This window comes from Homarus americanus, unplaced genomic scaffold, assembly GCF_018991925.1.
Source record: "Homarus americanus isolate GMGI-L3 unplaced genomic scaffold, GMGI_Hamer_2.0 scaffold54095, whole genome shotgun sequence".
Taxonomy (NCBI): Eukaryota; Metazoa; Arthropoda; class Malacostraca; order Decapoda; family Nephropidae; genus Homarus; species Homarus americanus.
In genome coordinates, this window is record NW_024742051.1 from 109078 (window position 1) to 124775 (window position 15698).

The 15698-nt window shown below is 44.6% G+C and overlaps 1 protein-coding gene across 5 annotated transcripts in view; it reads right to left on the reverse strand.

The window, feature by feature from the left end:
* The window catches only part of LOC121876465 (la-related protein 1B-like), a 54729-nt gene that overhangs the window by 17864 nt on the left and 21167 nt on the right, over nt 1-15698 (reverse strand). For 3 of the 5 annotated variants that reach the window (XM_042381564.1, XM_042381565.1, XM_042381563.1), the window contains exon 2: nt 2866-3155. In XM_042381564.1, coding sequence (XP_042237498.1) covers nt 2866-3155 — 290 coding nt within the window. Of the gene's footprint in view, nt 1-666; nt 703-2865; nt 3156-13123; nt 13299-15698 lie in introns of those variants that run through there. The other 2 variants (XM_042381566.1, XM_042381567.1) reach the window with 2 other exon arrangements.

The window sequence follows — 15698 nt, forward strand, 5'->3', positions numbered from 1 at the left end:
ATGAAACGTTACAGAATTTCTTAAATCAAATTAGCTTTGCATTTTATTTCCAAGTGAATAAATACATATATATATGAAACTGTGTTGGTAGGATGAACAGGTTGACACAGGTATAAAATGAACACAGTATGGAGCAAACAAGTGATAGTCACGGAGAAAAAAAATTGCGTGTAAGAATAAAATCACCTTGGGGTCGAGAATGAATCGTTCTACTGTACAACAAACACAAGATGCGAACGACGAACGACCCTTTGTACATGTATTACTACCGGTGACATTATCGACACAACCAACGAGCCATAAACAATCCTAGCCTTTGTGGATCACCTGAAGATTACCCCCCCCCCCCACATCCAGATAATTTCAGGGTGATAAAACTTCAGAGTGGTTAAGTTAATTTGGAGTGGGGGTCCAATGAGCACTTCGGGAGGGGGGGGGTTAGGAAGGGGGGGTCAAATGAGAACTTGAGGGGATTGGGAGGTGGAATCAAATGAGCACCAGGGGGGATCAGGGGATAGGGTCAAATGAGCACTTGTAGGGTAGGGGATGGGATCAAATGAGCATTTAGGGAAGGATAATCTTCAGATGATCCATAAAAAGTTAAAATTATGGATAATCTTGATAATCCCGAAGGTGGTCTCAACACTGATAGGGAACTGGACTCACAAACGTTTGAGTGATGGACATTCCTCAGCAGAGAAGTTGCGAGAATGGGGTCTAGTGACGAATGTAAGCATTTGACATCTCTGTTGTTTTTCCTCGGTCATCTGCCTTGGTGTTTACCATTGTTTGTATACTTGCACTGGCTCTGTACACTGTAAACTTGCAATGGCTATGTACTCTGTAAACTTGCACTGTCTATGTACACTGTATACCTGCACTGTCTATACGTATGCTAAAATGTATACCTGCACTATATATACATACTCTGAAATGTATACCTATATCTATATCATCTTTATGTCATCTTCAATACTAAAACAAAACAAGGAAATACTAGAGACATTACCTTGACTAGATACAAAACATATACATAGCATTAGTTAAGAGATCACAATTAATCTACAGAACCTCTAAAAACACACACGGGTTAATTAATTACAGTATACACAGCTAGTTAGGTTAGATTTAGTGTAATTCTGCCTCAAGTTAATTAATTACAGTATGTATAGCTAGTTAAGGTTAGATTTAGTGTAATTCTGTCTCAAGTTAATTAATTACAGTATACATAGCTAGTAAGGTTAGATTCAGTATAATTTTGTCTTAAGTGAATTAATTACAGTATACATTGCTAGTTCAGGTTAAAATTGCAGAACTATTTAATTTCAAACTTATTTTTAAAGGTTTTATTATTTTTAATTCAAACGTTCTCACATCTTGAGGCACGAGGACTAATCACCATAAGAAACATCGTTATTCAGACCCTATACTGTCAACGATCGAATGGTAAACAATGGGTGGTGTTCCTCACTTATATTACCTGCTGCTGGTTGTAAACAAACCGAGCTATTCCCCTAGACCAGGGGTCACCAAACTACGGCCCGCGGGCCGGATCCCAAGTCCTTCCCCGGCTCGTGGTAGCTCAAAACTACGCTCTGACGTTACCAGAGCTTACGTTCTGGCTTGCAAGTATTGAACAGAATGATTATGCGGCCCGCGCTCGTCATTCTTTCAGTTATCCGGCCCACTGTGAAAAAAGTTTGGTGACCCCTGCCCTAGACTAACCAATTTTAAGTCATATTTAGTCGTTATTTTCCCTCGCTTAAACTCGTCACTGATGTAAATAAAAAGTGAAATCTCCCCGACCAGCGATTCTTAAGTAAAATTTAGCTATGAGGTAGGAATTATTTTTCCTCGTTTAAACTCGTCGCTGGGAGTGAATAAAAAGTGAAATCCTACCACCCTCAAAACGAACGATCCTTAAATAATAACGTCTAGCAACGAGGTAGTAGGTTAATTACTTATACTTCCTTACACTCGTCGATGGTCGTAAATAAAAACATTGAACAAGTAAACTAATTACTTCTCCTTGACTAAACTCGTCGCAGGATGTAACTAAAAAGTGAAACCTTAACTCCCTTCCCTGAGGTGCCAGTCATTCTGAAGTAGAGACCTTCTGATTACCTTACAAGATAAAAGGTATATTGACGGCCCCTGAGATATGATTATGGCCGTCACTCTCTCTCTCTCGCAGCAGCAGCAACAATAATAATAATAAAAATGATTCACCGATAGACAGAGAATGAGACAAAATTTCCCAAACCTTCAATTAACTACCATTACTACGAAACCAGCGAGGACCTTTAATTGATCCAACTGGCAGATTGTTTGCGTCGTTAGCGTAGATTAATTGGCAAGAGTTGCGGACATGATACGTATTGTTTTCAGGCATTTAGACTCTTGTCCTACTGAGGTGCCGTACTATTTATATATATCAAATCTTTCTCACTGAGGGTTCGTATATATAAAAGAACTGGTCATTGGGTTAGTTAATTAATTACCATACAGGTACAGAAGGGGGGGGGGGGGACCTCAATTTACGATGATTTTAAGATTGTTTTTTTTTTCGATTACAACCCCATCGTAGAGTGAGGTATGCCTTTACGTACTTCGCCACGACAAATCACATTACAGTATCTAGTTATGGTACATTTAAAGACCATGCTAGTGACACAGACACACAGACAGACAGACACTACAGTACCTTCCCAGAATAGTTGTCTTAGCCTTGATTATATTTCCACAATACTTGAGATGTTATAATGTAGATAACTGGTCAGTGAATTAAGTAGAGTTATTTTAGCAGCCACGTTATTCTGTTATTAATTTAAAGACAGACAGGCAGAGAGACAGACAGGCACTAACCTTCCCGTTTGTGTTATTCTTGTCGCTGGTGGTGATGTTGATGATGGTGGGGTGTTTGTGAGCCTCGGCAGGGGTGGGGTCGCTCACGGCCGGGTTGCTGCTCAAGACGGAGTTGGCCGGCATGGGGTCTACTGGCAGGGGCTTGGCCAATTGGCAGTGTGGTGGGGGGGCTTCCTCTACTGCCCCCCCAGGAGCTACCACTGTGGGAGCCACTACTGCAGGAGGGACCGCTGCTACGGCTACCGCAGGGATGGTCACGATGGGTACTGGGGTCTCCTCCACTCTCTCAACTGACGGAGAGAAAAATAAATAAAATGTAGACACAAATAAAAGAAAAACTACATAAACAAACAAACAAACACACACTCACTCACTCACACACACACACACACACACACACACAGATAATGTAGATAATAACGTAGATAATACACAAGACGACCAGATATGAGTCGTCCTCAAGGCAGCAGCAGCCACCTCACACACTCATAAAATTAGTTGGAAATTAATGTCACCGACTCATAAAATTCGCTAGAAATAATTACCCAGGTGATGAACTCGTCGAATTAGTTGGAAATAAAAGCACTGTGCACACTCATAATGTCAGCAGGAAATAAAACAATAAAATCTAAAAAATTAAACATATTTTCCTCACTGAAGGGAGTGGGGAGGGAGGGGAAGAGAGGGGTGAGTGGGGAGGGAGGGTAACAGGGGTGAGTGGGGGAGGGAGGGGAAGAGAGGGGTGAGGGGGGAGGGAGGGAAGAGAGGGGGCAGAGGGAAAGAGGGGGGTAGAGAGGGGTGAGGGAGGGGAGGGGAAGAGAGGGGTGAGTGGGAAGAGAGGGGAGGGGAGGGAGGAAGAGGGGTGGAGGGGGAGGGAGGGGAAGAGAGGGGAGGGGGGGAGGAGGGAAAGAGAGGGTGAGGGGGAGGAGGGGAAGAGGAGGGGTGAGTGGAGTGGGGGGCAGAGAGGGGTGAGGGGGAGGGAGGGGAAGAGAGGGGTGAGGGGGAGGGAGGAAGAGAGGGCAGAGGGGAGGAGGGGAAGAGAGGGTGAGGGAAAGGGAGGTAGAGAGGTGTGGGATTCTTCCTCCTCCCGCCACAAGTCCTGGTTCATTTTCCTCAACAGTTTAAAAATATTTTCTAAGACAACAACAACAACAAAAATAAACACAACCAAAACAACAACCACCACCACAATAACCATAACAACCACCACCACAATAACAACCAAAACAACAACCACCACCACAATAACCATAACAACCACCACCACAATAACAACCAAAACAACAACCACCACCACAATAACCAAAACAACCACCACCACAATAACAACCAAAACAACAACCACCACCACAATAACCATAACAACCACCACCACAATAACAACCAAAACAACAACCACCACCACAATAACAACCAAAACAACAACCACCACCACAATAACCATAACAACCACCACCACCACCTCAACAACAACCACAACAACTGCTAATGGTAATAAACCATAAATAAACTTGTAAAACTAAATAAACCACTTAAACGAGATCGACTAACGAGAATAAACCAGCAATTAATAAACCCACAGCCTAAAACAATTACACTTGTTAAACCATTAATACAACAGCCACTAACGAGAATAAACCAAAAACATCAATAAATTCTTAAACCAATCAAGAGGTTACGGATATAAATGTTAAACCACAGTAAAAGTTAAGAAAGTTAAACCATACTAAGTTAAACTATAGAAAGAGTTAAATCATACTATGTTAAACCAGGAACAGCAGCCAGGAAGTAGTCATGTTAAACCCAGACCTAATGAATGATGGTTTAGGAATGTCTGTGTGTCTGTCACCACCACCACCACCACACTCGTTAACCTTGACTGTGCGATTAATATTGATGCTGCCTTGACAAGTGTGGTAACTATGGTGGTGGAGGTAGTGGTGGAGGTAATAATAGTGGTGGAGGTAATAATTGTGGTGGAGGTAGTGTTGGAGGTAGTGTTGGAGGTAGTGGTGCAGGTAATGTTGGAGGTAATAATAGTGGTGGAGGTAGTGTTGGAGGTAATAATAGTGGTGGAGGTAGTGTTGGAGGTAGTGGTGCAGGTAATGTTGGAGGTAATAATAGTGGTGGAGGTAATAATAGTGGTGGAGGTAGTGTTGGAGGTAATAATAGTGGTGGAGGTAATGTTGGAGGTAGTGATGGAGAGTAACAAATTATCATGACCTTGGGTAAGCAAATCCACCAGTGTTTACATTATATGAGCAAACCAACCGAGTCTCACACACACACACACACACACACGCCCATGACCCCCCAGGCTAGGCTGTTGACATACTACCCTTGGCAGGACCAGTTCTAGAGTAAACATTGTACAAGGTGATCGACCACAGCAGCTAATAAGGTTAAATAACACCTCTCTCTCTCTCTCTCTCATGTTATTAATGTTGTTAATTATCGCTTTCATTAGATAAGTGTCTGTGTGTGTGTCTGGTATCCGGCGTCCAGTGCTATGATGGTGCTGTGTTTACTACTACTGTACTATTATAACTACTACTACTACTACTACTATTATAACTACTACTACTACTACTACTACTATTATAACTACTACTACTACTACTACTATTATAACTACTACTGCTACTGCGACTATTTACTACTACTACTACTACTATAACCACACCTTCGCCACCATTTACTATTAACATAATGTCAGTTTTACAGAGAGAGAGAGAGAGAGAGAGAGAGAGAGAGAGAGAGAGAGAGAGAGAGAGAGAGAGAGAGAGTTTGTTCGTGTTGGGAAATAATATTATCCTAATCTCTCTCTCTCTCAGGACAGACCTAAACCCCATCCTGTCTTCTTAAGAGCTTTATGCCTGGTTGATTAATGACTGACACACACACACACATACACACACACACACGGTTGGTTGTTGCTTAAGGGTTGTGATCTCTTTAATGTAATCAGTGAGGTGAAGAGGGTTATAATCTGGCGCAGGTAACACACACACACACACACACACACACACACACACACACACACACACACACACACACACACACACACACACATACATACATATATACATACATCTCTCAAGAAAATAACAAACATATACAGTAAAAAATAAACTTAGGTAACTGAAGAAAGAATTAATTATAGGGAGAAAATTGTCCCAGGCTACCACAATTACTACCACCACCACCACAATTACCACTACCACTACTACTACTACTACTACTACTACTACTACTACTACCACCATCACCACTACAGAATGGGGTATACAAAGTAGCGATGAAACGTGACTATGGCAGCGTGTGTCAGCAAGAAGGTGACTCACTGCTTCGTCTGGTAGTTTCCGTGTGTGTGTGTTCTAGAGGGTCTTGGGGGGGGAGGAAAGAAGGGAAGGAAGGGGGGGTATGGGGGAAAGAAGGAGGAGGAGGGGGAGGGAAGGGTTAGGGAGGAGGAAGGTTAGGAGGGGGTGGGGGTTAGGGGAGTAAGGGAGAGGGAGTAAGGGGAGGAAGGGAAGGGTTGGGGGGAGAAAAGGAATGACACACCCTTAGCCCCACCCCCCAAGCCCGTCAGGACACACACCCCCTTCCCCGTCACCACGATCAACACCAACCCCCGCCCGCCCCGCCCATCCCCACCCAGCCCCTGCCCCGCTACCGATCCACTATGACACTATGTATGACAGGTTCCATGCATGACAATCAGTGACAGATAGGAATTAATGCAAGGTAATGACGTCTGTCTGTTGTGGTGGTTTTATTGACAAGCAAGCAAGCAGACAGACACAGACAGACAGACAGACAGACAGACAGACAGACAGACACACACACACACACACACACACCTGCCTTAGGAGTCAGCTGTCTGGTTTGTTTACTATGAAGAGAATTTGTGTCGTGTGTCTGCTGGCTCTAGAAAAATTTAGTCTTGGTGTGTGTGTGTGTGTGTGTGTGTGTGTGTGTGTGTGTGTGTGTTGGGAGTAGGAGTGCCAATGTGAGTGCCCCACTTCACTCCACGCCCTCAGTAACACAACTTATATGAGAGAGAGAGAGAGAGAGAGAGAGAGAGAGAGAGAGAGCAACTATAATTACACCACACACCTAGCTGACCCCTCGTGGTAGCTAGCTCACTCACTCCACTCTCTCACTCACACACACACAGTTAACCTATTTCTCTTAACATATACACGTCAAATAGATACGAAAATATTTATTGTGTCGATAAAATTCACTCACTCACTCACTCACACACACACACTCACACACACACACACACACACTTAAGAGCCCAACAGGTGTCAGGTACAGGTGTCGGTGACAAATGCTACACCAGCAAATCGAGGCGTGAAATTTAACAACACCTGGTAATTGATTCTGACGAAACACCTGTGTAAAATTATGTGGTTATAATATAAAGTGTGTGTGTGTGTGTGTGTGTGTGTGTGTGTGAGAGAGAGAGAGATATTTGCCCTGCTTCAACATTCACCAACATAAAACCAATGATCTCTCTCTCTCAACAAACAAACAAACAAACAAACAAACAAACAAACACACACACACACACACACACACACACACACACACTACCTCCCCCCCAGATAAACACCTGTCCGTAATAATAGGTGATTAACTCCACAACCCGACACCCAGAGACACACCTGAGCTACAGATTATTATTGTTGACCATTTTAATTTATATATCAACTGCCTTAGCCTAACCTAATCCAACGTGACTTAATCTATTCTTACTTAATCTAATCTAACCTGGCTTAATCTAACCTTACTTAATCTAATCTAACGTGACTTAACCTAACCTAACGTAATCTAACCTTGCTTAATCTAATCTAACCTGACTAAACCTAATCTAACCCGACTTAATCTAACCTTACTTAATCTAATCCAACGTGACTTAATCTATCCTTACTTAATCTAATCTAACCTGGCTTAATCTAACCTTACTTAATCTAATCTAACGTGACTTAACGTAACCTAACTTAATCTAACCTTGCTTAATCTAATCTAACCTGACTAAACCTAATCTAACCTAACCCAACCTAATCTAATCCATACAAACGCCAAATCGAGTGTATGTGAGTGGAGGGGGGGGGTGAATGGTGGTAGTAGTGGTGGTGGAGTATGGTGGTAGTGGTGTATGGTGGTGGTGGTGTATGGTGGTAGTGGCAGTGGTGGTGATGGACGGTGGTGGTGGAGACAGCTGGACCTCTTCCAATACCACAATACCCACCACCACCACACTACCACAATGCCCACCACCACCACAACACCCTACCACCACCACAACACCCTACCACCACCACAACACCCTACCACCACCACAACACCCTACCACCACCACAATAAAATACGATTCTCCCTCTCTCAAAACCCTAAAAAATTATACAAACTTTCACGAGAAAATCAACCAGAAAATATACCCAAAATACCCAACAGACAGACAGACAGACAGACCGAGAGACATAGACATACAAAGACACAGATAGACAAACACAGACAGATAGACAAACACAGACAGACAAATACAAACATATACACAGACAGACACAGACACGCCCGGAACACACAATACACCCCGCTTGGTGTGTGTGTGTGTGTGTGTGTGTGTGTGTGTGCATTACAATACCCTCTGCGTCTTGGTTTGACGATCACATTGGTGGAAATTTTTTGTAACTGGTGCAAAAAAAAACGACGTGACAATGATCTTAGTAATGTAATCCGGTGGAGAGAGGAGAGAGAGGACCATAAATGCCCCCATGAGAAACACACACACACACACACACACCATTGTTTACAAGTGGCCGCCAGCTTGAGTATTACCCACACGCGCTCAGGTAACTCGCCGAAACCACAGGTATGTCAACACTAATTAGTCCCCCGTTGTAGTGGTTCCATAATCCGTGCTGTTTTAAAGGGATTCTAATGGGAGTTGTCTGTTTTAAAGGGGTTCTAATGGTGGGAGTTCTATGTTTTAAAGGGACCTAATGGTGGGGGTTCCCTTTAAGGTAATAGAACGCGTGTCTTATGTTTTTAATAACCGGGTGTTCGTTTAAGTGACTAAGGCAGAATTAATAGCTTGTTGTCGTGCCAATTAGGTGAAGGTGGTTTAGAATGTGGGTGTGGTGTGTGGGTGGGTGTGGGTGTGGTGTGTGGGTGGGTAGGAGAGGGTGTGTCTCTCATCCACCTACATACATACCTACCCTAACCTATCTATCTATCTATATACCTATTCATCCATCCATCTATCAATCCTCCACTGTTTCCGCTCCCAAAACCACACACAAAAGACTCCGTTCCATCCAAAATTTAAAAACCACAGTAAACAAAACACACACACACACACACACACACACACACACACACACACCAGGCTCTCAAGCTACACCGAGTACTAACTCAGCACCATTAACTAACACACACACACACACACACACACACACACACTTTACTGGCGCATTTCAGTGACTCCAACCATGACGACGATGACAAGACTAAAACCCCTCTATAAAGACACACGATAACACGCCTTTAAACTGCCCCTCAGAACTTTATTTTAAACTGTCTTATGGAACTCTCTGCCAATAATGACCCTCTAATCATAAACTGTGGCGATTGGAGACAGTTCTAATCACTTCCTCATTACGTTACCATAAATTAAGTTCCATTTGACCTATATAGGACAGGAGGTCCCCGTCTAATATACGGAACTATGGACAGGTGTTGACAGAGCATACAATAAGAGCAGCACCCCCCCCCCCACACACACACCTGTATAACCACACACCTGTACATACACACACACCTGTCTACCTTAATTAACCCCTGGACAACATACAACTCACCTGTCCTTGACCTTTTACCTATCATGTATTGGTTTATTTCATGTTTATATAAATGAGAATCGACAGGTGTGAATATATGTGACAGGTAGATACAGGTACAGACAGAAATACAGGTACAGGTGACTGATAGACAGGTAGATACAGGTACAGATACTCAATTACAGGAAACAATGATGTCTAGGAGGATTTAATGAGGATTTTTTCCTACTTTGTACCGAAGGGATTTTGTCCGGGTATAGGGAAAAAACGTCCATTCGTCAGGTCAAGAATGGCAGATGGCGATGTTGAATTAAAGCAGGTAAGAATATATATATATAGAACGATGTGTATATTGTTTACTGTAATCTCTCTCTCATATCAACACATTATGGATTTTTCATAACACAACTACAATAAAAACAACCGCTTAAATACTGTCAATGTATACAGCCTTAACAACATCAACCTAGAGAAGTCGACTTGTGAAAGAGACCTAGGGGTACTTGTAAGCCCGGACCTACGGCCTAGAAAACAGTGCGTTAATGTTCGAAATAAGGCAGAGTATTGGGTTTTATATCTAGAAGTGTAAGTAATAAGAGTGCAGAGGTTTTATTGCAACTATATCTTGCGCTAGTCAGGTCGCACCTCGATTATGCGGTTCAGTTCTGGTGCCCTTATTATAGAATGGATATCAATTCACCGGAGTCGGTGCAGCGAAGAATGACGAAAATGATTCCGGGACTCAGAAACCTTCTATATCAAGATAGGTTAAAGAAACTAAACTTGCATTCCTTAGAAAGACGAAGAGTGCGGGGAGATATGATAGAAGTATTTAAGTGGGTGAAAGGAATCAATAAAGGGGATATAGATAAAGTTCTTATAATATCCGAGCAGGATAGGACTCGGAGCAACGGATTTAAGTTGGATAAGTTGAGGTTTCGGAGGGAGATAGGAAGGAACTGGCTCACAAATGGGGTGGTGGACGAGTGGAACAAGCTTAGCATTATATTAAGTGCTGGAACGCTGGAGAATTTTAAAAGGAGGCTGGATAGATTCATGGATGATAGAGTGGTAGTAACTCTCGACAGGAGCTGCCATGTACAGACCAACCGACCTATTGCAGACTCCTTATTTTCTTAGGTTCTCTACACTATTCACAAACGACACGTGCAGCCAACCCGAAAAGTTGTACACCTGGTCCTGGTGCCAAGTCGTAATTACAGACACAGACACACACACACACACACACACAGTGACCTGACCTGGATGTACACAGACCTCCCTACTATGGGCCAATCAACCTACAGCATTCCCCCATCCTTACAATCCTATACACCTGTCATATACCTGCTAATTAAACCCCCAGGTAAGGTAATCATCATGACCCTTGTACCCCCCTTGATATCAAAACACCTACCACGCTTTGGCCAGACCAGGTGTACAGGCCACTAATTAAAGGTGAGTAATTACGAGAGCAGTCTACCTGGATGACGTATTAGATGTTATGTTCATGTATGTGAATTACACGAAGGCGCTTGGGAACTTCGCACTCGCTTGTTTCCCATGTGGTTATAAGCATACGTGTGTGTGTGTATGTGTATGTATGTGTGTATGTATGTATGTCTATAGGCATAAAATCAAGGCCAAATTAACGCCCAACACCTGGACTATAAAATTCAGGTGTACGGAGAGATACCCCCACACACCTGCACGCCACCCCCCCTCCCCCCACCAATGACTCACCCTACCTAATTGGGGGATTAGGTTACTCTTCAGGTGATCCTAATTATAATTTACAAATATATCAAACCTAACCTAACCAATGAGAACTCGTCTTATAGTCATCCACAGGTTATGATTGGTGGAATGTGAGCATCCTGTATCTCAATCCTGACCATCTCATTGGTTACTGTACACAATACTCATCCTAATGACCTGACCTCAATCCTACAGGTCAGGTTAAGGCCGAATGTCAGGTCAGGTCAAATCGGAGTCCTTGCAAGGTCAAACATACAGTAAGCTTTCAACTGTGAACCTGGAGAGTTTGGTTAAGAATTACAGCATAAATTCTGGCATTATTTGAGGAATTTGGTTGAGAATTAGGTTAAATATTTTACCATTACAGTATTTGAAGAATTTAATATTAGAGAATTAATAATCAGGTAAATTAAGCTGTGGGTGGCTAATCTTCAGGTGACCTAAGCTTAGAGGGGCTTAATCTTCAGGTAAAATAAGCTGTGGGAGGCTAATCTTCATGTCACTTAAGCGTGTATGTGTGTTAGGCATCACTGACCTTCATGCCAAATGCCCGGGAATGCCCCAAAAATACCCCCAGGAGTTCTATTAGGTGCTAGTACCCGGGAAAACCCAAAACAGAACCCGATATTAGAGCGCAGGTTTGAGTGAGAGAGAGAGAGAGAGAGAGACAGAGAGAGAGAGAGTGAGAGAGAGAGAGAGAGAGAGAGAGACGGGGGATAGATATTTAAATGTGCTTTTTTCACGGACTGGAAGATCAAGGACAAACACACACACACACATGTACACATAAAGACAAGAACACACATGAACGTACACAGACAGGATCTTTAAACACACATACACATGAACGCACACAGACAGGATCTTTAAACACACATACACGTAAACATATACACATGAACGCACACAGACAGGATCTTTAAACACACATACTCATGAACGCACACAGACAGAATCTTTAAACACACATACACGTAAACATATACACATGAACGTACACAAACGAACTTTAAACACATACACACACACACATGATCTTTAAACACATAAAAATTGCGAATGTTACGTTTTAAAAGTGTGTGTGTGTGTTAATTAAGACGTAGACAAACAACTTCCAAGAGAAGAAGTTGCTTTACAGTCGTCAAAACCTGTATTGTACCTCTCCAAACCTCTCACCCCTCCAAGAACCCTCCAAACGTAACCACACACCCCAGGAACCCTCCAAACGTAACCTCACACCCCAGGAACCCTCCAAACGTAACCACACACCCCAGGAACCCTCCAAACGTAACCTCACACCCCAGGAACCCTCCAAACATAACCTCACACCCCAGGAACCCTCCAAACGTAACCTCACACCCCAGGAACCCTCCAAACGTAACCTCACACCCCAGGAACCCTCCAAACATAACCTCACACCCCAGGAACCCTCCAAACGTAACCTCACACCCCAGGAACCCTCTAAACGTAACCTCACACCCCAGGAACCCTCCAAACGTAACCTCACACCCCAGGAACCCTCCAAACATAACCTCACACCCTCCAAAACAATCACACATCTTAGTTAAATATCAAATCACTTAAATCACACTTAAAAACGACAAAAATCATCTTTATAAGTGTGTATACATGCGGTAGGACACACTTACCTCCAAAATTCTTTTAAGTAGGATGAAAATAAATCGATGTTATTGTAGGAGTTCCTTAATAACGCGTTAAACCATAAGGAAGCCTTGATAACGTGTGTAAGAGGTGATGTTTGGGTAGTGGTCTTGTGTCGCTGATCAGAGGAACCAGAGGAACATGCGACCGCTTCCTACACTGTCTAGGTGAATACTGACGATGTGTAGCTTCTGCAAGTGCGAGGTGGTGATCTCGTAGTGGTAGGAGAGGAGCACCTGGTGGTGGAGGGGAAGAGCCTGAGTGGTCAGTGGAGAGGAGGGCCTGGTGATGGAGGAAGGGAAGGAGGGCCTGGTGAGTGTGGAGAGGAGGGCCTGGTAATTGGTGGAGAGGAAGGAAGGGCCTAGTGATGGGGGAGGGGCCTGGTGTGGTGGAGGGAAGGAGGCCTGGTGGTGAGTAGGAAGGAGCCTGGTGTGAAGGAAGGAAGGAGCCTGGTGGTGGTGGTGGAGGAGGAGGAGCCACCTGGTGATGGAGGGAGGAGGAGGGCCTGAGAGTGAGTGGAGGAGGAGGAGGGCCTGGTGATGGAGGAGGGCCTGGTGGAGGGGAGGAGGGCCTGGTTATGGAGGAGGGAAGGAGGGCCTGGTGATGGAGGGGAGGAGGGCCTGGTGGTGGAGGGGGGGAGGGAGTGGTGGTGAGGATGGATGTAAATAGTCACAGGAAAAAAAAGTCACATAACTTGTACACATTGACAACACATTACATATATGATGACATTGCACGTAGGTTAGGTTAGGTTTTTCCGTGCCATTTTTCTTGTGACTTGTTTTTCCTGGATTCGTGGTGGGGAGGGCCTGGTGGTGGAGGGGGAGGGGGGCCTGGTGAGGTGCAGGTGGTGTTGCTATCATTCCTCAATCACTCAGATATATTATACACACCTTCCTTCCTTCACCACCTCTCCTCCCTCATCCCTTCATCACCCCTCTCCCTCCCCTCATTCCTCTCTCTCTCTCTCTCTCTCTCTCTCTCTCTCTCTCTCTCTCTCTCTCTCTCCTACCGCCATGACACAAGATGATGACAACAGGTAAGAGTTCAGGTGAGGTGATGCCCAGGTAAAGTGAGGTCAGGTGTGCTTAGGGGGGAGGGAGGACATGATGAGAGGGGTTCTGGTGGGGGGTTGGGGGAGGTGTGGGGGAGACTTAGGGGAGTGTGGGGAGGCCTAGGGGGAGTGTGGGCGGGTGAGAAGAGACCCCACACCGTGAGAGAAGGATGAATATTATAGGGATAGAAGTGTCGAAGGAGGGGGGTGAAGGGGGACGGTGGGGGATTGTGAGGGGGGACGGTGGGGGATTGTGAGGGACTGTGGGGGGAGGGATTGTGAGGGAGGGAGGTAATAAAAGGCCTGCCAGGTGTGGTGGACAGACAGACGTACACTCAAAACACCTGTGTGTCAACCTATCCCACGTGAGGCTGGCTGGTCACACGGACAGCCGTACTCACCAACCTACCTCCCTTCATTCCTTCCTTCTCTCCCTCCCTTCCTTCCTTCCTTCTCTCCCTTCCTTCTCTCCCTCCCTTCCTTCTCTCCCTTCCTTCTCTCCCTCCCTCCCTTCCTTCCTTCCTTCCCTAATTTAATGCATCTCTCCGTCTCTCTAAAGAGAGAGCCAAGCTGGTTATGAGTGATGTCACCTAACCTAACCTAACCACACACACAGGTGTAACAGAGGCAGGACTTAACCTTTACCTGGAAACCTTGTATACAGGTGTGTGTGTGTGTGTACAAAAATGGTACACAGGGCTTTAGTAAAGGTATATGGTTATGGTTAGCCAGTGCAGTTAGCGAGGTGTCCGGTCAGCTTGGACTATTCCTTGACACAGGGCCAATCAGCTCGTTAACTCAGGGTGTGGTTGTTGTATTGGTAACAGCTTAACAAATTCACACTTACATGGCCCTGATCCCGGCCAACCTGGACAACGGAGGGCCACGTGTTCTAGTGCCATTTAACCCAGCGGTGTAGGTGGTGTGTTGACAGTGTAGATGGCGCGCCAGTAGTGCCAAACACGTGTAGGAAAGCCAATCAACCCGCGGTGTGGTGGAGGGCCAAAAATAGACGCGTGTGTGTGTGTGTTCTCTCACGTTCAGGGGGGGGGTAAATAGGACAGTCTCACCTCTCTCGCACATATTTGATACGTCTCTCTCTCTCTCTCTCTCTCTCTCTCTCAAGCCTCTCTACTCCCCACCCCCAATACCCGTCCCCCTCCTCTTTCCCCCACCCACGTCCCCATTCAGCCTTCGCCCTTTAGCCGTCAGCTCAGGTCACGCTAAGCAGCTAAACTCACCCTGCTGGACAACCTCACCTGCTTACCTAATGAAAAATCATGACCCCTGATCTGCCAGGTGTGGTGATGATATATAGTGTGTGAGAGAGAGAGAGAGAGAGAGAGAGAGAGAAGAGAGAGAGGATTGGTAGAGTTAGCAACACATTATTAAATATCTACGTGGTACCTCTTTCTTCCTCTCCTCCTCCCAGACCAACGCCACCTGAAAGCACAAGACAGACGAACGAACGTCTAAGAATATATTCAACCAAGAGTAATTTTTTAACT